We start from the raw sequence: 24501 nt of genomic DNA on the forward strand, positions 1-24501 counted from the left end.
AGTTTCAATTTCAGGTACCTGAGGACCCGTTACAGATACCGATGCTTCTGTATCAGGCAGACCGATTGCCAGCATCACCATTAAAATATCATTTTCTTACATTTTTTTTGTAACAGCTGTAGTGGGAAACTGGATTTCTGTGACAAAATGATAGTCCCTTCCATTCCCCAATGCTATTTTGTTAGGATTGAAAATTTAACGAGCTTTCTTACAAATCTTCTGCACATTTCTTAATCCTGAAATCGGATGGTGACATCTCCTCCTCTCACATGGGTATTCCTCGAGTGTCCAGTTCAATTCCCGTGTCAGCAATTTGCCTTTCTTCTTCAGAAGCTTTTGTGCCCTATTTTCACTAGTGGAAAATCTGAAGATTTTGAGCCCATGTCCCACTACAATATAACTGAGTAATGTCTCAATTTCAAAACATACAAAAATGCCCAAGTCCTATACACTAATCTCTACTCCTAAATTAAATTTTTAAGTTTTTTCTACACGAATTAAAACATGTGGGTGGTTCCTTGCCTCTAGTTAAATTTCTTAAAATAAAAAAAAAATGTCACAACATACTTCTAGATCTCAAGATCTAGAATGTTAAACAAGGAGATAATTATCTGATTACTGGGTTAAAACTAAGCAACTCATTCATCTGGCATGAGGCCCAGCAACAGCAGCAGCCCTCACCACATCTACAGAGCGGTCTGGCCACGGTGCTCCAATCTAGACACTTTGACGCAGCGCTGGGAAGCTTACTGGAGAAACCCAACAGAACTGATAGGATTGGAAGGTAGATTTAGCCAGCCTACATATCTGATCTTGGAGGCAAAAACCCAATCACCACAAACTGACTTGGGGCTTTGAGTCTGTTAGCCAGAATCTCCCAGGTGTGAAACACTGACTCCATATATATAAATCAAGCCTCTTTGGAAACAGTTTTTAGCTTCTTGCAAGAGAGAAATCGGAAAAGTTAGATCACTGTGTCAACATTCACAGTGAAGAATGAATACAGGAAAGAAAACAGGACTTTTTGTTTCATTATTCAACTGTCTACCAAATGATTTTTATTGATGATCCATTGTGGCTGAGGTTCTTCCTTCACATATAAAAAGGCTTTTTTTTTTTTATTGGAGTGCAATTGCTTTACAATGGGTAAAGTGCAGGCTCTGTGTAAGTTGCCCCTATACAATGAAATGAATCAGCTATACATATATCCCCTCCCTCATGGATCTCCCTCCCACCTCCTCCTCCCACCCTTCGAGGTCATCACAGAGAACTGAGCTCCCTGTGCTACACTGCAGCTTCCCACTAGCTATCTGTTTTACACATGGTGGTGTATATATGTCACTTCTTATCTCCCAGGTCGTCCCCCACTCCCCTTGCCCCACAGTGATCACAGGTCTGTTCTCTTCGCCTGTGTATCTAGACTTTTGAAAACCTCAAGGAATTGCTAATTGAGTGGCGTGGCCTTGTCCTTTAAATTCCTTGTTAAATTCCTTGCCACAGCGTACTCTCAGCCTTGCCCCCAAATTTCTTTTTGACTATTTGTGACCCCCCCTCCCTTCTCTAATACCCTTATCTGCCTGAGACTCAAATGGGGAAATGTGACTTTTGCTCAGAGGTGAGAAACTCCACATGAGCCTCTTCGAGGTCTATAAGTGGTATGTCATTTGAGACTATTTGCTTCCTGATGCACTGACTTCCCAATGGTTTTATGTCCAAACCCAGTCAGACCTAGAGAGTCAAGTGCAGTGCTGAGCTGGGGGAGGCAGCAACCAAAGGCACAGGATAATAAGCTGCACAATCAGAGGGTGTGTAACTCCACAGCAGATGATGTGCACCCTGATTCTCAAGACACAAGGGCCAATCAGCTGAGGACAGCTTTATTCATTAGGAACCACTGCTTACTGTCCAGAACCCCCATTATCTTTGGAAGAAAACAGACTAGTGGCAACACGCAGACAGTATTTCTAGTATGTAGATACTCTTCAAAATAAACTCTTACTAATGCCTGAAATATGTATCAGCTACCATTGGGCTTCCCTGATGGCTCAGTTGGTAAAGAATACCTCTGCAATGGAGGAAGCCCGGGTTTGAACCTACATCAGGAAGATCCCCGGGAGAAGGGAATTGCAACCCACTTCAGTATTTTTGCCTGGAAAATTCCATGGACAGGGGAGCGTAGCAGGCTACAGTCCATGGGGTTGCAAAGAGCTGGACATGATTAAAGTGACTGAGTGTGGCACAAGGCACATGCCATAAATGCGATGAAGATCAAATATGTATTTCATTTTATAAATCACCATATTACAACTATCATGCAAACCACTACTCACAAGCCACGAGTAATCTCTCTAAAATATAAATCCAACAAGGTCACATCTCTGCCCTAAAAATCACTCAAGTACACTTCCCTCTTCCCTAGAAAACAAGGTCAAGCATATAGGATCCTTTAAGATTTCAGCTCCACCCACCTCTCCTGAGTTAACTCTTGATTTCCCTCTAATCCACACAACAGCCTCTACTTAAAGTTTCCCCAAACACATGACTATCTCACCTAGGTTCACCCTCCTGCCTCGACTTAAACAGAAATTTTTGCTAGGGAGAGCCTAGCGTGGGAGGAACCAGTTGTCCTTTATTGAGTACTTATCAGAGAGTGTTGAAGTGCTCTCTATACTCTTATTTATATAATTCTAGTTTTATTTCCAATGCAATTTCTAGTGTCCACTGGGCAAACAGGCCAGTAGGTATAAAAACAACTATTAAGTTTGGAGAAAAAGAAGGAAAAGGAGAGGCAGAAAAGGGTTTCTGTGCAAAGCAATTTTTAAAGGCTTTATTGATGTATAAGGACAGCAAGGAGATCCAACCAGTCCATCCTAAAGGAAATCAGTCCTGAAGATCCACTGGAAGGACTGATGTTGAAGCTGAAGCTCCAAAACTTTGGCCACCTGATGCGAAGAACTGACTCATTGGAGAAAACCCTGATGCTGGGAAAGATTGAAGGTGGAAGGAGAAGGGAACAACAGAGGATGAGATGGTTGGAAGGTATCACTGACTCAATGGACATGAGTTTGAGCAAGCTCCAGGAGTTGGTGAACAACAGGGAAGCCTGGAGTGCTGCAGTCCACAGGGCTGCAAAGAATCGGACATGACTGAGCCACTGAACAATGAACTGCTGCATAATAAACTGCACACGTTTGAAGTATGCAATTTTATGAACACGCACACACACGAAAGCATCACCATAATCAAGAGATGAGCACATACATCACCCTCCAAATTTCCTCGTGCTTATTGTAATTCTTCAGTACCATCCTTACCCCCAGCCCACAACTGATCTGTTATTACTATAGATTAGTTTGTATACTAAAAAGAAGTTGATATAAATGGAATCATGAATATGCATTCTTTTTTTCGTCTGCCTTCTTTCACTTGGCATAATTATTTCAGACTTATACACGGTGCTGGATGTATCAATTGCCCATTGCTTTTTACTGAAGAGTAGTACTCTATCTTGTGGATAGACTGTAATTTGCTTATCAATTCACCTCCTGATGTTTACTTGGATTGTCTCCAATTTTGAACTATAAAAAATAAATCTACAGAAATACTCACTTGCACATCTTTGTATAGACTTATTCATTCATATCTCATGGGTGAAGACAGAGGAGAAATGGCTAGGAGTATGGCTGGTGCATGCTTTCCATTTTAAGAACCTGCCAAACTGTTTTCCAGTGTTTATTGTATTGTTGGCACTCCCACCAGCAGAGTACGCGAGCTCCTGTCCCACAGCCTCACTAGTTCCTGGTCTCTTCAGTCTTTTGAATGTTGTGCTCATTTGCTCTTAAAAAAACCTCGGAGCAGAAATAATTATACCTGTTGTGCAGATGATAAACTCTAGGACCAGAAATGGACCTCCAGATGTGTGATGATTAGATTCAGAGACCCACAGGAGGAGTGAGTAGGGAGGAATGGTCTTTCAGGACCAGAGGGCAACTGGGACCTGAAAGAAACCCTAGTGGGACCAGTATTATGATCTATGGTATGGGGACCTCAGGCCCCCAAGGCTGGATTTGGTAATCCTCTGACTGCTCATGAGTAGACCATGCTTCATTGGGACTTCCTGTGCTTTGAGAAGAGTTTTTTGTGAAAATGGTGAGTGGTCTTGATACTTTTAGACTTGCCTAAGAACAGAGATTTGTCTGATTCTCCTGATCCTAGTTATAACGGTGAGGCCTTGGTCTTTGTTACCAAGTGTTTCAGTGGCCGAGGTCTCAAAATGAAAGACTTCTAATGGTGAATCTGGGCTCCAGGGAGCATACTGTGGGGAGGAGCAGATTCAAGACTCTTGCTGAGTCATCCTTTTAGCAGAAATGTTTTTCTTGAGTAAAACAAGGTTTGGACACTGTTCAAACCTTCAACGACTGGGGCCTTTGTTTTAATGTACTAAGTTATTTCCTTATTAGTTCTAGCTCCATTCAGTTTTACACAGGCTCTTGGGTTTTACCTGTCAAATGACCTTTTCTGGCTAAAGGAAAGGACGAAGATGGTGAAGGTGCCAACTGTCCTAGGTTTTTGCTCTTGAAATTAGCTGATGCATCATAAAGGGAGACAAGAGGACTGTCCTATCCCATGCTGTTGGTACTACGAGCTGTGCAAACAGTCGGCTTCAGAGGACTGTTAGGAGAAAAGCTCAGCTACCGGCAAGGTTACAGTAGGAAGCAGAGAAAAGATGGCCTCACAAGCTTTTGATAAAAATTTGAATGGACAAGACTAAAGCACAGAAGTAACACCTCGACCAAGAGTATCCATGCCCATCACAGTGTGGGTGGACGAAGGGAGGGCCTCAGCATCATCTGTTCCCTGTGGACAGTGGACAGTTCTCTCCACTGTGTTTGGATGTGAGGTGAAGGTCTTAGTAAGCATTTCACAAGGGAAACTAATAACTTTTATTTTAAAATGTGTGTGGGGGGCAGGGAGTGTACTCATACATCTAGAGGTAGAGCCATCAGGCTGTTGACAATGATTGTCTCTAGAGGGATGGATGATAAGAGCCCTTTCTTTCCTCACTTAGTTGCTATTTGAAAAGATTAAAAGTAGGCAATGTTACTTGCAAAAACCTACACACAAAAAAAAATCCCTATCTCTTATTTCAGCAATAAAGCAAAATAACACAAAAAGAAAGATAAAGTAAAGCCTATTTACATATTCTTTTAATGTTCAAACCGAACTGCTCTATCTTTTCGAGTCCCTCTGGCTTCCTTCAAGCCAATGCCATCTTCTTATCCATGTATGACAATAGCTACTTAATCACCTAGTCGCCTCACCTTGGTTCATCCTCTAGTATTATCGCTGGGATTCACTTTCCAAGATATCCTATGCTCACATTCCTCCCACACTTGGAAACTTTCGATGGATCGCCATAGCTTTAAGGACAAGGTCCAAACACAGCCCTTCACAGTTTGGATTTGTTAATCTTCCACTTCATCATTATCTCTGTTTCAGAGTTTAGGCCCCCAAAACCAGAGAAGAAGGTGGGGGTTGCATCACAGGGAACAAGTGTTAGTCGTTCAGTCACTTGTGTCTGACTCTTTGCGACCCAATGGACTGCAGCCCACCGGGTTCCTCTGTCCATGGAATTCTCCAGGCAAGAATACTGGAGTGGGTTGCTACTCCCTTCTTCAGGGGATTTTCCAGACTCAGGGATCGAACTCAGGTCTCCTGTATTGCAGGCAGATTCTTTACCATCTGAGCCACTGGGGAAGCCCCATATCACAGGGAAGACCTTGCCTAACTCAACATATGCATATTTCATCCTAAGAAAGAACAATGGGTGTTTCAGTTTACACACTATAGTATATAAAATTCACTTGGCCCACCCAAAAGATGTGATTCTTGCCAAAAGCTTGATGTGAGAAGGAAACATGGGGTTCACATTGTATCAAACTTTGCCTATATGACAAGCTTTTAATTAAATTTTATTATTATACTTTCTCAGGTTTGCAAAGTCAAAATATCCTAAATGCAGTCTTATTTCCTCACTCCAAAGACCATGTGTTGAAAGTAGCTTCCTTTTATTTATTCACATTGGATATAATTTCTTACTGGATTGTCTTAGCATTTCCTCTACTTGTTAACTTCCGGTTCTTTATTGCATTTTTCCTGACACTTGACTGGAGGTCCCTTTCTCTGTGTGCCCATCTTGTACTTTCTGTGTGACAACTATAGTCGATCCTCCACTAGGTGATGTTTTTTGAAGGCCTGTGTGGACCACTAGCTTCCCGTTCCCATCCTACAAGGATGGTGTCATCTTTACATCTGCATCAGGGACCTTCACCGAGCACTAGGGGCATACTAGGTGTTTCACAATAGTTCTTTCAATTGCTGCAAAACCGGGAGAAATGTTTAATCAATTCAAATAGCACCGAAGCATAAAGTGATATATTACTTTTCAAGAGAACTAGGTCTTTACTTTCCTGCACAGCACTGGGCAATTTTAAAAAAAGAGATGTATGATCAGAAACAAAAGGAAGACTAATTAAAGCACATCCCATTTCCCTGACTATTCTTTGCCTTTAATCAGATTAATCTTAATGAAAACTGTTCAATGTCTTTAGCACAATGACAACAAACAGCTCAGTGGGAAGAGGTATCAGCAGTCATTTGTTGGAACCCAGCACTAAGTCAGAAATAGCACATGGATGTCAAGTTCCTTCCAGCTCTGATGCATTGGTAGTGGTTGCCTAAACACTGTAACAATAAGGATTTTAAGACCACTCCAGGGTTTCAGGGGAAGCGTGCCATGATTGATTAGTGATGTCTGCCTTGGGCATAGATTAGGGGATAATTACCACCTTGCCTAATATTTCTGATCCTGGGCTGGTCTTGCTTTGAGTTCAGATTCTGGGGTGCTATCTGCTACCAGTGAAAGATCAGAAGGTCTGGTGTGTAGCCCTGGTCCTTCAGGAAGTACTCCCGGGGAACACATCTCCCTGCCTGCTCTCTTGTTATCTCTGGTTCAGGGCCAGTGCCTTGGGCCTAGCTTTTAAGGGCTCCAGTCCAAACTACGAAGTTGATGCTTTATTCAGACCTTTTGACTCTATACTTGTGTCTCTGACCATGGATAGTATCTTTCTGACCTTTTGGTTCTTTGATGGATCCCCCATTTGTTTGGCATGAGAATTAATTTATTCCCAAAGGTGCTTAAATTAGAAATCAGGAGATATTTAGAGAGTGTCTTTTGTTCAGTTCAGTCGCTCAGTCATGTCCCACTCTTTGCGACCCCATGAACTGCAGCATGCCAGGCCTCCATGTCCATCACCAACTCCCGGAGTTTACCCAAACTCATGTCCATTGAGTCGGTGATGCCATCTAACCATCTCATCCTCTGTCGTCCCCTTCTCCTCCTGCTTTCAATCTTTCCCAACATCAGGGTCTTTTCAAATGAGTCAGCTCTTTGCATCAGCTGGCCAAAGTACTGGAGTTTCAGCTTCAGCATCAGTCCTTCCAATGAACACCCAGGACTGATTTCCTTTAGGATGGACTGGTTGGATCTCCTTGCAGTCCAAGGGACTCTCAAGAGTCTTCTCCAACACCACAGTTCAAAAGCATCGATTCTTTGGCACTCGGCTTTCTTTATAGTCCAACTCTCACATCCATACATGACTACTGGAAAAACCATAGCCTTTTGTGGATTAGAACAAAAATACTTAGGCAGGCCCTCTGATCCTTTTCCTTTTATACCAAGGTCTACTTTGCCTTTGTAGAGCCAATGAGTACAAAACTTGTCTCCTTGGCCATGTGTAAGAAATGAAATATTGGCTTACCTAGAAAGTTCTCCAGACAACTGGCTAAAAACCCCAGATAAACATAGCATCTATAGGGTTTCCCAGACTTGGGCAGGGTAACCTGTATCCTCTCTTCCTGGGTGCACACACAAGTCTTTGTAAAGATATACCCACAAGCCAAGCCTGTTTTCCATGAAAACAACCCAGTCTCTCACAGATCGTGCCAGTGGGCAGCAACAGGATATCAGAGTGCTTCTCACAAGCCAGCTCTTGCTGTGTGATTGTCCTACCATTTACAGTGTTTCCTTGAATCATTTCAGTCACATAAATTTAATCCTTAGAGAAAGAAATGTTATTTTATGGCTAGAGTTTCCCTCTTCCATCCCTGGCCACGTCACAAGATCCTCATTCTAGAAGTCACAAGGTTAGCAAGGATAAGAGAAGATAATGGTCATATTCTGTGCCCTCCTTAACAAAAGCAAAAATAAACTTCATGAGGGTTGATGTTTTGCAAGACAATACTTCTCGTACTATGCTAATGTACATACTCCTAATTTATGCTGTGCTAATGAACTCAACTGATGAGAAGTTTCACAAAGATATCGTTATATAATAAAAAAAATTCAATTTCCTGAAAGAGTAAATAATTATTACTGAGCTCATTGCTTAATCTTTCTTTTCTTGTGTGTCTTATAACAATGGAATTCTTCCATTTGAAATACTTTAACTCTTAAATCTAAACAAAAATGGAAGGACTGTGATTTTGTACATCTCAGGTTGGCAATAATGCCTTCAGTGTAATATCTTTTTGCATTTTTCAATTTGCTGCCTTCCACAATTCAAATTTCATGGTTTCATTTACAGAAAAATATATTTTTAATTGATCACTCATGCTTCTCTAGCCATATGCCTACCACAAAGGCATGCACATTTTCATACAAAATTCACTGTTTCCATTTGGCAATTGAGTACCTTTAATTGTGTGAATCAACAATGTAAAACATCATAATCCATTGAGAATACACTAATAGAAATATATGCCTTCTAAACCCTGGTATACAAAGCACACTGCTTGAAGACAGCTTAATTATTCCTGTAATCCTGTTCTCCCAATGCAATGTCTTCTAGAACACTTGCTGCTGCTGCTGCTGCTAAGTCGCCTCAGTCGTGTCCAACTCTGTACGACCCCACAGATGGCAGCCCACCAGGCTCCGCCATCCCTGGGATTCTCCAGGCAAGAATACTGGAGTGGGTTGCCATTTCCTTCTCCAGTGCATGAAAGGGAAAAGTGAAAGTGAAGTCGTTCAGTCGTGTCCGACTCTCAGCGACCCCATGGACTGTAGCCTACCAGGCCCCTCCGTCCATGGGATTTTCCAGGCAAGAGTACTGGAGTGGGGTGCCATTGCCTTCTCCTCTAGAACACTTAGAATCAGTGAATTCAAATTCTGAAAACTTCTATACTTCTCAAGTTTTTAAATGGGTAAATTATACCCCTGATCTTAACTGACAAGATTCAGAGTCATGACCAGAAATAATAAACGAAATGGTAGAAACCTATATTGCCAAATGTTCATTTAAACAAGGGTCATCTACAGAACAACTTCAATGATGCCTGCCTTTCATATTTCTCAAGCATAAATTTCCAAGAAAAAGATTTCACATTTTTAACCTGTTGCATGGGTAATAATTATCACGTCCATTGACTCTGATGCTGCACATCAGTCCCCATAAACATGTCCATGGTTATCATCTTACTGGCCTACACTGCCTTTCACTACTCTAACTCGTACGTCACTATTCCTCTGGATCATGGATAGATGAAGCAATGAAGTGATATTCAAGTTGGTTTCACAGGACACATGCATTATGAATTTGAAACACATTTCTGACACATACTATGCTCCTTGAGCATATGTTTTAGAAGAACTTACTCTAAGAACTTCCTTTATGACTCAAACCACGATCTAGAATCATTCACAGTCCTTGGTTTTAAAATTCTATGTGGTTTCATTTTCATTTTAAAGACAGCCCAAACTTCTAGCTGCTGAATCAAACCATTTAGGGGAAAGACATCTTTTCGGTTGGAAAACCAGCCAAAGTCCATTAATCCCTTCTATGATTATACAGAGAACAGAAGTAACAGTGTAAACAGTCAGATTCAACTAATTTGAGAAGCAAGGCTATGTAAATTTGTAGACTTTTCGACTTCAATCCTTGTTTTCCCCATTTAGGGCACTAAGTCCTTGAATGTTTAACAGACTCCTCCAAAGTAGCATGGAATCAGGCTCCACATCTGATGTGCTGACATCTCATCAAGCTACACTGGTACTCTCTCTCTAGAGCATGCCAGTGAGGGCTTAGTCCCAGTTCTGGTTTCAGCTGTACCAACAAGTCAGAGCCAACTTCAGTGAGTAAAGGACAAGACAGCTCATTAAGATCAATCTGTTAGGATTGCCCAATTTGCATATACCCACAACTATATCAGGGTAAGCACAAAACTCAGATATACATAAATCATGTTTATAATCAACACTGTAGCACCACATGATTTGCCCACATTCAAACCTCCAGATAGACACACACTGATTGCATTAAGATTCAACATATCACAACTGCTAAACTCACCGACTCATATAAAACATGTAACTATATGACAGAAGCATGTATACTGAACATACTTTGGACCAACATAGTAAAGCCCAATCACTTTGAAAACTTTGAATTTTTATGGCTGAATATAACTAATCCAGCTACATTAATTCCACCATTTGAGACAATTAATGTACATCCAGCTGTGGGGAGCCTAGAGTAGAATCATAATCAAAGTTCTCCTATATCCACCAATTTAGAGATCCATGTAGATATAGATGTTGTATATACATGACCCAATCCACAGTGAGTGCCTACATAGTTGCTAGGAAGAAAGGGAGCTGGCAATGATCATCCTCATCCTTGGGAATAATGGACTGTGTCCCTCCTCTCTTATCTCGAGGAAATAGGTATGAAAGAAGAGGGAGTGGGTAATGAATGAATATGAAGGCTTAGTTGAGACAGGTTATTTTATGCTGGATAATCTCCTGCTACACTGAATCACTCTAATAAGTTAATTTGAAAGGCTTACCTTTGGTTGGTTTTCAGTGGAATGAGCGTAGCGCAGCTCAACGCAGGTTTTAGACTTCTACAGCATCCATCTGTACTAATTCAGGATTTGTCTAGGCTTGGGAATATCATTCTACATTCTAAAACCTCTCACTCTATACACTCAATCTGGTTTCGATATTTACAAAAAGAAACACGTTTTTGAAACGTGTGGTGTGGTGTGCATTTTCACTTACCTTTTCCGCGGACTGAGCAGTGCCAAAAAAAATTGGAATGAAGGCAAGCCAAACTATACATGTTGTGTACATGGTGAATCCAATGGGCTTGGCTTCATTAAAGTTCTCTGGGACACCCCGAGTCTTGATGGCATACACAGTGCACGTGACCATGAGAAGGATGCTATATCCCAAGGAGCAGATGATCTGTAGGTCCGAAATGTCACACTTGAGAACCCCCCGGGCCTGCTCGGGGTTCATTGTCTTATGTTCATCATAGTCTATGATGATGTTAGGTGGGTCAACACCAAACCAAATGAAAACGCCGAGAAGCTGAACTGATATTAAACTGGAAGTGATCGCCAGCTGTGACGTTGGGCTTATGAGTCTGGGGGCTGTCACTGATTTCTTGCCCTGTTCAAATATGCGGTAAATCCGATTGGTTTTGGTCAAGAGGGCTGCATAACTGATGCACATACCCAAGCCCAAGAAAACTCTCCGGAAAGAACAGACTGCCACGTCGGGTTTGGCTATCATCAGGAAGGTGATGATGTAGCAGAGAAAGATGCCAGTCAACAGAACGTAGCTCAGTTCCCGCCCAGACGCCCGAACGATGGGAGTGTCGTTGTAGCGGATGAAAGTGGCCATGACGAATATGGTGGCGATGATCCCCAACATGGCAAGAAAGACAGGGATGACAGCCCAAGGCGAGTGCCACTCCAGTTTGATGATAGGGATATCCTGGCAGCCAGTTCGGTTTTCATTGGGTCGCTGGTCGTAGGGGCAATGCTGGCATGTCATCTCATCAAACTGGTACTGGTAGCCGTCACAGGGCTCACAGGTCCAGCAGCAAGGAGTGCCCTTCTGTGTCTTCTTTCTTTGCCCAGGCTTGCAGGGCATCGTACACACAGAGGCGGGGATCTCCCGGACTCCTTTACCCCACTGCATGTCCTCTATCTACAGCAAGAAATAAGGAGGTGAAGCAGGTAGGTTAGTTAAGAGGAAAAAACAAACAGTAATTACAGCAACATGTGAGACTGGAGGAGGTAAACTAACTAACCCCAGCTGGTAGAAGCTGCAATCAAGATTCGACCCACATCATTCACTGTAGCATCCTCATTCCTCACTACTGTAGAGTGTGCCAAACATGCCTGATTATAAGAATCCATGTGGTAGCTTTCAGAAGTAGAAATTTCCTGTTCCCACCTAGAACCCCAAAATAAGAATATCCTGAAAAGGAGCCTTTGGAGCTTTATTTTCAACAAGTACTCAGAAGATTCTTAAAATTAGTCAGTGATTATTGACACGCTCTCTACTGCCGTCTCTTGGATAATAAGTGCAAATGTCCCAAGTTAAGTGAAAAATCTTTAATATGAAATGCTACATTCATTTCTCAAAAAAAGTTTTCTGAAGTTATTTTGGATGATCTGTCAGAGCTGGCCACTTTTTCTAAAATTCTGTAAGCATCACTGCCATTTCATTGAGAAGTTTCAAACTGAATGAACCTATTCTATTTCTCACAGAGGAGTGATAAGGTTCATTATTGAAAGTTTTAATTGTAGCTCTGGAAGCATTTGATAAGAAAATAATACAGTCTGGAAACCTCTCAAGATTAGCCATGTACCTATTTGAAGATGAAATTTAAACTAAAACACTATATCCTAGAGGAGGATGAAAGTATGCTTACTTAATTAGAATACTGGCTTTCTGGAGGGGTATTCATAATTAACAGTCTTCTGAGAAGTAACGGCATTAGATACAAATAAGAGCTTTAGCGCTGGGATGAAATCTCATCTTTTCCAGCACAGCATCTATTATTTTTACTTTCCTGATATCAGTCCTCTGAATTTCACCCCCGCCCCCCACCCTGCCATGCGCTTCCTGTGAGATATTGGGAGGTTCTTTGACAATTACTTGGAGGGGTTTTTACACTCCAGTATGATGAGCCCTACTCTCAGATTTTCTGATTCACTGGGACTAGGAGGGGACCCAAGAGTATATATTTCTAACAAAATCTCAGATGGTGTAGCTAGAGATTCTCTAGCCATCACGCCTTGTAAACACTGACACATTTCAACCTCCCAGTCACAGAGACTGCATCAGGAATGGGGTCATTATGGCATGACACAGAATTTAACTTTCTGACTTTTACAGAGATTACAGAGGATAAAAATCTTTGTCTTTGCTGGACTTGTAGTTTCCAGGATATAAGGATGTGGTGTGCATGGCTGTAAGAAGAAAGGCATTTGCCAGAGAAGAAGCCAATGTAAAGGAAAGCAGATCAGAGAGTTGAAGAGAAAGATAACCCATGAGCCTGCTTAAGCTCCTGGATATATCTGTGCCTGAAGCAGGTTTCCCCTATGTTGTGTCATTATGTGAGCCAGGAAATTATGCTATGCTGAAATACTTTGAATTGCATTTCTATTACTTATCACCAAAGGTCCTGACTCCGGGAGTTGGTGATGGATAGGGAAGCCTGGCGTGCTGGAGTCCATGGGGTCGCACAGAGTTGGATGTGACTGAACTGAACTGAAGGGTCCTGAAAAATATACCAACTAAATAAATAACTTCAGTATCTGTAATCTGCAAAATGATTCACTTAAAAGAGAAAAATACAGAATAAATTCCAATGAAAAAAATTTGGCCAATAATCCCCATATCTAGTTAATTAAATTTTTATGATATTTGAACTAAAATATAGATTAGAAAGATACTGGAAAGTCTGAGACTTTTTAAAAAAATGCATAATTTTAAAAGATAAGGGGCGGTACTAATTTATTGTACAGTGAAAAGCAGGGTGTGATACTTCCATCAAAACTTGAATGAGAACTACATTTAACATCCAAATCAAATGTAGTTAACTCTAGAAAAAAAGAATGGTTCAAAGATTAAACTTTATAAAATATAGCCTTCTAGTGGTTGAATTTAAACTTTAATCAGAGACCCAAGAATCTTCAGATGACTCCTATGAACTCATTTGCATGAGCACAAAGCCCAAGTCAGCACTAATAAATCTAACTAAATTTAAAACGTAATCATTTCTTTCTCAACATCATCATTTTTGAGCCAGTAAGTCACTGGCAGCTGTCCCAAAGTCATAAAATTAAGGAAATAATTTGTAATATGAGAGAAAAAGACATGCATTAACTTTACAAATGTCCAATTTCAAGAAGTGGGAGCCTAAAAAAATTGCTATTATTAATACAAATGTTTCCAAATGTCAAAGTAAAAGGCCCTACTCATGATCAGTAAGAAAGATTAACAACAACAACAAAAAACCTTACAAATAAATTTCATTAGCTAAGCTTGAGATTGCCTGATTCCAACATGAGTTGGAAACTAAAATGTCATATGATTAAACTTGATCTATGGAACAGATGTAGGGCTCAAATATAAAAACAAATTATCATTATATGTAATATTTTAAAGCCAATTTCAAATGTTGCCAGCTTGCAACCCCCTCCTCCTTTCAAACAAAATGGTCAGCAAAGTTGAACAGATTTTCTTCCCTCAGACTTAACCAAATATATACAAGAGCTATAACCACAAACATTACATTGACTGATTACTTGTTTTCAATTTTCATTTAAAGTAGATCTCCACTCAATTTAATTGTATATATTAAAGCAACAAAGTTGCCTCTTGCTCCAAATGAACAAAAGTCTAATTTACTTCCTTTGACAACAAGAATCATTATTGAAAATATAATCTATGTTCCATAAATGGACCGACTAACCTTTAAGAGCTCCAGTTAGTGAGAATTTTATTAAAGTAATACACATGATTTGTCTATATCTCTACCTATCCACACAAATTCAGAGCCTTGTTTAACAAGAAGAAACAGCTGAAAATGCCCATGGGCACCTATTTAAAAGAGAATAATAATTTAGGGCTATGGATTTGTTGTTGTTCAGTCACTCAGTCATGTCCAACTCTTTGCAACCCCATGGACTGCAGCACGCCAGGCTTCCCTGTCCTGCACTATTTCCTGGAGTTTGTTCAAACTCATCTCCATTGAGCTGGTGATACCATCCGATCATCTCATCCTCTGTCAAATACTCAACTATAATGTCAATTGACATTGTCAAAAGGCTAGAATGAATGCAAATTTGAAGTTTGCTCTGAATTCTGCAACAAAACTGTGTTTCAGTTAGCCAGAAAGCAAAATAAAGTTGCAGAAAAATGTGAAAAAAAAAAGAAAATAGAAATCTCAAAGAGTGTCAGGTGACCAAAAAGGGGGGATTCCAAGCCCTGTGCCCACAGATGAACTCAACAGGAGAAAGACTTCTCTTCCCTGGCAAGGACTCAGCCAATGAAAAGCCATGGACCCTCTGCCCTCCAACTTCCTTTTCCCCGCTATAAAAGTGAGGGGTCTCCTTGCTGTGAGGGGTCTTGCATGTGGCTTGCCATGGTTTCAGATTCCAAATTATAATTCCCTTGTTCAAATAAACCCATCTTTGCTGGAACAATGTATGTTAGTCTATTTATTTCAGGTTGACAAAGACTAGGAAAAAGGTTAATATGGTCACCATCATCTTCTGTAGAAGACACAGTTCTAAATTCCCTGATAAGGATGCATCTTCTTTCTGGGCACCCAAAGTTTACGGTTAATGGAGACTGGATCAGCTCAGGAGTTGGCTCACGGAGAAGGTCTGTTGAGATCTCAGCTCTCGGCAAGTGAATAGAACTGTAGCGCTAGTACCACTAATTAACACTATGCATGGCACATAGATTTTTATAAGTAAGTGATCAAAAGTTTAATGAAAAGAAAATTAGATAATTCTGGCTAATGAAAGCAAAAATAAGTCTTTTGTGGTGTCCAAGCGAAGTGTTCTTTGCTCTTTTAAAGAAGAGACATGAAGAACTGACATTACTGTCATCAGTCTTTGATGTGTGCAGATGTGATCCATGGAGCTGAAGCAGCCATTTTGCCACCACAAAGAAACAAATTGAAAGAACAAAGCCAACATGCTGACGATGGTAAAAGAAAACCAAAATGGAATTGCTATCTTTGATGGAGTTGAAATAACTTTCTAGGGTCAACATGGAGCCACTCATCTATGGGGTGTCATGTTAGTAAGCCAACACTTACATAACTTTCACATTCCTATAAACAAGCTTCATTTAGCCAGAAATGCAGTATGTCCACTTAGCCATTAGATAGTCTTCAAAGGCTAAGTGAATTCAGGAGCTTCTCACCCCAAAAAGACTACGTGGGCTGATCAGATAATTTTTACATGTCTTTTCCTTGTTCTTTATTTGTTATCCTATAGGAGCTTTCTGCTTTCCACCCCATTTTTCAGTTCTCTGAAAGAAGACTGTCCACAAAGTGTTACATCAAGTGTGCTGGTACCACCTAAATTATCTTCTTTAATCATTTTTTTAACAGTGGCATCATGATGTCAACCAAATGAACCAAAACTGGTACCACCCAACCCTGAATTGTGAACATGAAATGATAAACTTCCCTTGGTTACCCAATACCTCATGGGTACCCCAGTCCTTGCAGTCAAGCATTCTAACTAATACACTGTTTCTTATTTCTGCATCTGGTATGTGAAGGCCTGAGACTAGTGGGCAGTTAGCCAATAATTCAAGCTCTTGCATGAGTAGTAGAGAGTTCCAGAAGAAAAGCAAACTTGTGAATTACACGTAATCCGAAACACGTGGTTTTGTCTCCTGAAAGCACTCAGAAAGGAGGGTGGGGAAGACCTGGACTCAGAAAATCAGCTGTGACCCCACTGCTTCTGGCTCATACAGAGACAATGAAAAAGCACCTGTCAGCTGAAGTTTCTTAGCACGTGTGCTGGCAAAGAAGAAAAGGGTCTGGCTCTATACTCCACAGGGGGTGCAGAAACCTTGTAATCACTGGAATTTTAAAATAAAACCCAATGAGTTTCTGTCTTACAGCCAAACGCAGGAATCAAACTGAGAGGATTTTTATAAACACTGTTCAGTGCATCCATTTTTATCTAGAAGAGATCTGTTCCTTTCCCCATACAGAATTTTTCTCTTTGAAAGAAAATTGTGTCACTCCAGAGATATTTTCTTCGGTGAAATTCCATTTGCGTCTTTCCAGCACATACTCTGTAGAGCAGGCTGGCGGGTGCTTTTATTGCACAATTCCCTCCAAAATTATTTTTGCTTATTAAAACCGTAACAGAATGAGCCAATTTAAAAAAGACCTTTCTATTAAAACACCATTTGTTCATTAAAATATATTTGCCCTGGCTAATTTATGGAAAAATCTTTTCAGGAAAAATGCACAGGAATGTGGAACATCTAGTACTAGAAAAGAACCAGCTTTAGGTTCCAGTGTGGAGTGGGTCAGGTGGAATGGCTTCACAAGGAGTTTTGTAGCACGTCTATGTCTTTTTTTTTTTTTTTTTTTTTGAGACTCAGTCCTGATTATTAAACCTTAGGAAGCATGAGTGGACTATAAAACAGAATTTCGGGACTGCTATAAACACACTTAATTCAGATACTACATATTCAAAATGTGTAATTACTTGTACAATTCATCATTTTTAATGTACTCAAGGAAGAAAGTACCATACACTTGCTTCATAAAACTGTACATAAAAGATTAATCCATAAAAGAGTGTGTAAAAGATTGGCTTTTAACTACGGTAGTCACTGGGCATCCACAGAGGGACTCAAAGCTTCATCTCACTATCAAGTCCCTTGAGCTCCAAGATGTAGATAGTTCTGTATTGTTACTGAGACATTTTTTTCTGATCAAACAGCTGTTCCCAAGCTTGCTTGTACATTTGAATCATCTGGGGATCTTCTTGGGGCAGCATTGTGTTTAAAACCTCCTCTGATAATATGTAGACAAGTTTGGGAACTGATGAACTATACTCTCTGAAGGGCTGGGATCTGGAAGAAAATATTTGTATTGTTTAGAGAACCTAGTGACCGCAGGCTTCTATTCTTGACCTTACGATGCACTAGCTCTTTTAATGCACTTTTAATGAAAGTCTGAGAAGGTCACTTAAAATGTACAGTTATGCTCTTTTTATGATTTAATGGGAAAGTATGGAGCTGTAGTGGAATTACAAATTTCCACAGTTCAGAAAGGTCTCCAGGCTTATGTTTCATAATGCTACTGGCCAAATAACAGAAAATGCCTACAGAGGCCCAGCACACAAACAAATGATGTGGGTGGCAGTAAGAAATAATTTGTGCTCCAAAAAACAAAGTCTAAAGGAACACAAATCAAATTATATGTCCATATAAATATATATTAAATTACACATCAAGAACAGATTTCACAATTCTGCCTAAATGATCTGCATTTACTATTTCAATGCTTGCATTTTCCTTAAATACAATGGAAAATGGGGTAGTTCTTGCTACATTTGCATAATTAAAAGCTCCCAGACTGACTGAACAGTTTACCCCTACAGTAACTGTAGATTTCTCTTTCTTTATCAAACCTTTCTATCCCTCTAATTACAAAGGGTTGACTTTACTTGGCTTCAGAACTTCCTTTTATTTATCTTTTCCCCAGAAGAATCAGCTTTTTGTGGAACCTCCAATTTTTCACAATGTCGACACTCTTCAAAAATATCATACACTTGGATGGCCACCCTGAGCTAACACTAGTCAGCTATCTCTTTCGGAAACAATACTGCCAGGAGAGCAGCCATTTCCTTACAATTTACATGCTACCCACAAATCACTTCTTATTTAGTCCCTCTCCGGGGACACAGTTCCCTAAACGATGCTTACCAATAAACGTTAGGTATTTAATCTTGCTTTATTTATTAAAAACAACTGAAAGTAGTTTTTTTTTTTTTTTTTTTTTAAGCACAGACTTAAGGATAATGCATAACATAAACATGTTCACATATATGCCTCAAAAATACCTCAAACAAGCTTGTTCAAAACTGAGCTCATGATCTGTACCAGAGACTGGACAACTATGGCCCCAGTGAGCCAAATCCTGCCCACCATCTGGTTTCATGAGTAGTTTTATTGGACCCCATCAGTACACTGCTCATTTATATACTATCTATGGCTGACTGTAGGCTACAATGACAGAATGGAGGAGCTGTGAATGCAAGGCCTGTAAAACCCAACTTATTTACTATCTGGTCTTTTGCAGAAAACACTGGCTAACTCAGAGGAAATGAAAAGAGAAGAACAAAGCCCTAGCACGTGGCAGCTTTATCAACCCATAAACCAGGAGTGGTGTCATCCTAGACCTCTTCCCTTCCTTTACCCCCCTTCCCATATCCAAGTGATCAACAACCTGTATTGGATTTATCTCTTGTCATTACATACATTAATTATTTTATCCAACAAATTTTACAGTAAGTAAGCTTCCTGGGTCAGGAGCGAAGGAGACAAAAATGAACACATTCCAGAAATGAATTCTCTTTTTTCACCTTTGTTATCACACCTCCTCTGCAAAAGCATTCTGTGGGGTTTCTTGGCCTCCCTTTCCTGCTGGCAGCTAGACGGATTTACGTGGAGATCTGACCACGTCATCTTTTTGTTTATTCCTCAGTGACGTCTTCTTGCTCTTAGACCCGCTAGCGAGTGTTGTCTGTCAGGGACACACACTACGTGGCTTCCCCCCGCCGCCTACATGAGTCCCCTGAAGCATCCTGACCCACAGAGCCTCTTCTGCTGTCACAGGATGTTCAGCAACTCCTCGACCCACTCAACTCTTGCCCAGGACACCCACCTCCGCTGGGTTGGTTCCTCCTTTTATAACCTCTCATGGAACCCTCTTCAAAGGCTCTAGCACCATTGGTAATTATGCACATATGCAACTCATTAAAGTCTGTCCCCCAACTCCTCTGTAAACTCCGTGAGGTCAGAGCTTCTGTCCATTTATTCAGTGACAGATGCTCAGTATCTGAGAGTGGACTCAAGAGCCCTGGCAGGTGAAAGAGGTGAGAGAAAAGATCGACCCCTCCTCTAGAGGGGATTTTTCCCCAGCCAAAACTGCAGTTTTATGCTCTTTTACTGTAATTAGACTTGATGAAAGGATCCATAAGGACTTATGTGAGTCTCACCTATTTTTTGTTCATTTAATATGCACATATCCATAGAGTGGAAGTTTACACTTGAAATGTCCTTGGCATTTTGAGGGAAGAAAGGGAATTAAACCTCGAGAACTGAGTTGCTAGGTAGTGGAACATAATTAACACGCTACGGCGATTAAAAAAAACAGTCTGCACACAAGGACACAACAGGATTTCAATAGGTCGCTGACTGTTCTCTGTACATTCTCCTCTGGTAAACTTAGCTACAGCTCAAAATAGAAAGAACAGGAGCTAGGAAGTCAGCTTTTCCTGGGTTCAAAGGAGGGCTTTGTCTCTCCAGACACTGTGGCCAAAGGCGAGTCAACAATTTGTAGCATCCGTTGCCCAACCTTATTTGTTATGACTGAGACATTTGTTATAAAAGAGATAACATGTATAAGGCAAGTGCCTGAGTAGCTTTCTAAATAATTATTAGTTTTACTGGAATGTTATGGCTGTGATATTCTGGTTTCAATGATCAACTTAATCCACGCAAAAACTTCAAGGTGGCCACTGTCTGGCCTCGCCTCTCTCTTGAGTTCTTATTCTTGCAGTCACGTAGTATCAGCAATTACTGTAATAATGGCATTTCAGACCCTGTATACCTAAAACTAGAAGTATTGCCTTCCTTCTCATTTTCTAAATCTTACCACACATGCCTTGGACTCCAACAGACATGGGTTCAAATCCTAGCAGAATGACACTGGTCAAGTCATTTGAGCTTTCTGAACCTTATTTTTTTTTTCATCTGTGAAACACAGTTATGATTTATTCTTGTTCTTCAGTCAAGGCTGTATATTGTCACCCTGCTTATTCAACTTATATGCAGAGTACATCATGAGAAATGCTGGGCTGGAGGAAGTACAAGCTGGAATCAAGATTGCCAGGAGAAATATCAATAACCTCAGATGACACCACCCTTATGGCAGAAAGAAAAGAAGAACTGAAGAGCCTCTTGATGAAAGTGAAAGAGGAGAGTGAAAAAGCTGGCTTAAAACTCAACATTCAGAAAACTAAGATCATGGCATCTGGTCTCATCACTTCATGGGACATAGATGGGGAAACAGTGGAAACAGTGAGAGACTTTATCTCTTTGGGCTCCAAAATCACTGCAGGTGGTGACTGCAGCCATGAAATTAAAAGACCCTTGCTTCCTGGAAGAAGTTATGACAAACCTAGACAGCATATTAAAAGGCAGAGACATTACTTTGCCAACAAAGGTCCGTCTAGTCAAGGCTATGGTTTTTCCAGTAGTCATGTATGGATGTGAGAGTTGGACTATAAAGAAAGCTGAGTGCCGAAGAACTGATGCTTTTGAAATGAGGTGTTGGAGAAGACTTACGAGTCCCTTGGGCAGCAAGGAGATCCAACCAGTCCATCCTAAAGGAAATTAGCCCAGAATATTCATTGGAAGGACTGATGTTGAAGCTGAAGCTCCAATACTTTGGCCACCTGATGTGAAGAACTGACTCATTAGAAAAGACCCTGATGCTGGGAAAGATTGAAGGCAGGAGGAGAAGGGGATGACAGAGGATGAGATGGTTGGACGGCATCACTGACTCGATGGATATGAGTTTGAGTAAGTTCTGGGAAATGGTGATGGACAGGGAGGCCTGTCATGCTGCAGTCCATGGGGTCACGTAGAGTCAGACACAACTGAACAACTGAACTGAACTATTCTTCAGTCACACAGTCTTGTCCGACTCTTTGCAACCCCATGGACTACCTCCTAGAGTTGAAACTCTGGATGACTCTATGGGGCTCCTGGAAAGAAAAGCCTTTCTGTGTCCCTTTCCCTGAATTCCAAAGGGCAGATTCAAACAGATGCTAAACAGGGAAGGGACAGGTTGCAGAGATATGGGAGGAAAGAAGAGTGTAGCCCCAGGACAGCATCCTGGTTTCTTCTCAACGGATACAAGGGATAACAGGCTCTTGAGCTCTTCTGCAGAACTAACACCTCCAGCAAATGGAAAGTGTTAACTACCTGATGAAACTCCATTCATTCCAGAGAAAGTTCCAGTTCACCCATCATCACCTGATGCCAGAAGATCTCCTGATTGAAGGTATTCAGGCCCTTCAGGCACCTTAATTTTTATCAACAACCCTGCCCTTTGACTACAAAATCCCTCACGCCATTCCCCTCACCCCCATTAGGACACACAGTTTTGAGGGCACTAGCCCGCTGTGCCCCTCTTTACCTGGCAAATCAATAAATCTATTCTTTTATACTGCATCCAAAACTGTGTCCTAGAATTGATTTGGTATTGGATTTGGCCTCAGAATTAATGAGAAATGTAATATATGTGAAGCACATAGTATGGGCCATAGTAAAAAGCTGAATGAGTTATGTCTACCGCTATTATTATCATTAGTGACTACACTGTCATCTTTGACACCCTTTCCACCTTGCTCCCCTGAAAAAATAGAAAAAAGTTGTTCCAATTTATTTCCATAAACCCCTTTCCTCTTTGTCCCTAAATGCCGCTCTATTAAAGTTACATTATCGTGTTCTCTTCATTACTCTCTTTGATGTCAACCTCCCCTGTCATTTTCTTATTCCTTTACTCTGCTTTATTTCTCTTCACTGTAAGTCACTACCTGAAATTAACCACCTGGGTATTTACTTCTGTGTTCACTTCCCTCCACCCAGTGAGAGACCACATTCATGTTGTTTCTAGGCCACCCTGTACCTAGACTATCAACTCACTCACTGGGGCTATTTGTCAAGCTTTCTAATTCACTGGAGTCCCAAACAAATAATCCTTTCCCCTCCTGTAACATTTATTATGTCTGCTTTCTTTTCCCTCCTTTCTACTGAGACAGGAAGAGGTGACATAGCCTGAGGACATGACATAAACTGATTAGAACCAAGTAGGTCCAAGATGGCAGATGAGTGGATATCTACTAGACTTTGAGCTGTGGTATAGGCTCAAATCATTGATAACACACCAGCAAGCTAAGTGACACACCCACAGGTGCCATGACCACAAAGGTCAAAAAGTGGGTGATGGCTCAATTCCTGGAAATCCCCAAAATAGCAGGAATATTCCTTCTACTCATTAGCCTATGAAATTACCCACCCCTATAAAAATGGACAACCCTATGTCCTGGGTCCTCTCTTGCTTCCTGAGATGGCTCACATTCTGTCTATGGAGTGTGTTTCCTCCCTGGACAAACCTCCTTTCACTTCATTATGACTTGCTCTTGAATTCTTTCCTGGGTGAATCCAAGAACCTACACTCGGTGGCTGTCCCAGGGGTTTGGACGTGATCTGGGATGTGACCATCCTCTCGTGCCCACTCTTTTTCCCTGCAACACTACTGCACCCTGGATAACAGTCACTGTCCATCTGAGATAGTGCAGATGCCTCATGTTAGCCTTCAAGTCACTGCAAAGCAAACCCCTACCCCTTTCCTCCAGCCTCATCAGTCTCCAGCCCTCAACATCCATTTTTCTTCTAGTACAGGGTTCTGCTTGTGCTTCTCTTCAAGACCCCATGGCTCCCTATTGGCATTCTTTACTTTACTTGCATCATTTTATCTGCCATGTTTTTCCCCTAATTCTGCAACCATTCAAATAACCCAAATCTTCTCTGATGCCTCCAAGCTGATGTCTTCTCTGATGTCCTCACTTTCTTTTGAAATCTCTTGGCATTTTATCTATACTATTCTACTTCTTCTACTTCCACTGGGATAATAGGGCTACTATGCATTTTTTAAAATCTCCTATAGATCCTGAAAGGTGGAATGGAACTTGGACAAATTCTATTCCAAGAAAGACATAAAGGTATAAATCCTTAGGAGAAGATGCTTCCTTGTATTGCCATTGAACACTCTTTATTCTTCCTTTTTGTTTGAGCCGCCCACCTCCGACTTGCTTAAATATGACAAACTATACAAGCAAGAACAAAAGAAGTCCTCCTATCCCTGCTACTAAATCTTCTTTTCTATCAGCTCAGCCATTCATCTTAGGTTTTCACACTCCAGACAACTTGCAAATTGCTTTTCACCCACTCACCTGGGGTGAATCATGCTCTCTGCCAGGTAAGCGGGGAAGCATGCTGATCAGTTAAGTTTACCCCCAGAGACAAGAAGAGCATTTGATTTTCTGTTTTCTTTTTCTGCTTTTCTTTTCCCTCCTTTCTAGTTTTTTTTTTCCCCCTAAGTCTCTGAATCTCTTGGTTCCATTTTCTGAACTAGAGGATTGAAACTGTTTTTCATACAGATTATTTAGCATCATTATCCTGTATTTCTTTCTGATGAATACGAACACTGAAACATTATCTCTTGAATATATAAAACCACACGGTTCAATATCACAATGTCGGGGAGCCACAATGCTTATTAGTTTCTTAAAGACCCTGAGAAG

General features: G+C 40.9%; 1 protein-coding gene across 8 annotated transcripts in view; it reads right to left on the reverse strand.

Moving 5' to 3' along the window:
- The window catches only part of GRM7 (glutamate metabotropic receptor 7), an 896695-nt gene that overhangs the window by 182402 nt on the left and 689792 nt on the right, over window positions 1-24501 (reverse strand). For all 8 annotated transcript variants that reach the window (XR_014064798.1, XR_014064797.1, XR_014064795.1 and 5 more), the window contains one exon: window positions 11117-12052. Coding sequence is in view for 4 of the 8 variants with exons in the window: in XM_081528173.1 (XP_081384299.1) it covers window positions 11117-12052 (936 nt within the window). In the remaining 4 variants the exon portion in view is untranslated. The remainder of the gene's footprint in view (window positions 1-11116; window positions 12053-24501) is intronic.

Source organism: Giraffa tippelskirchi, chromosome 9, assembly GCF_054371585.1.
Source record: "Giraffa tippelskirchi isolate mGirTip1 chromosome 9, T2T-mGirTip1v1.2.pri, whole genome shotgun sequence".
NCBI lineage: Eukaryota > Metazoa > Chordata > Mammalia > Artiodactyla > Giraffidae > Giraffa > Giraffa tippelskirchi.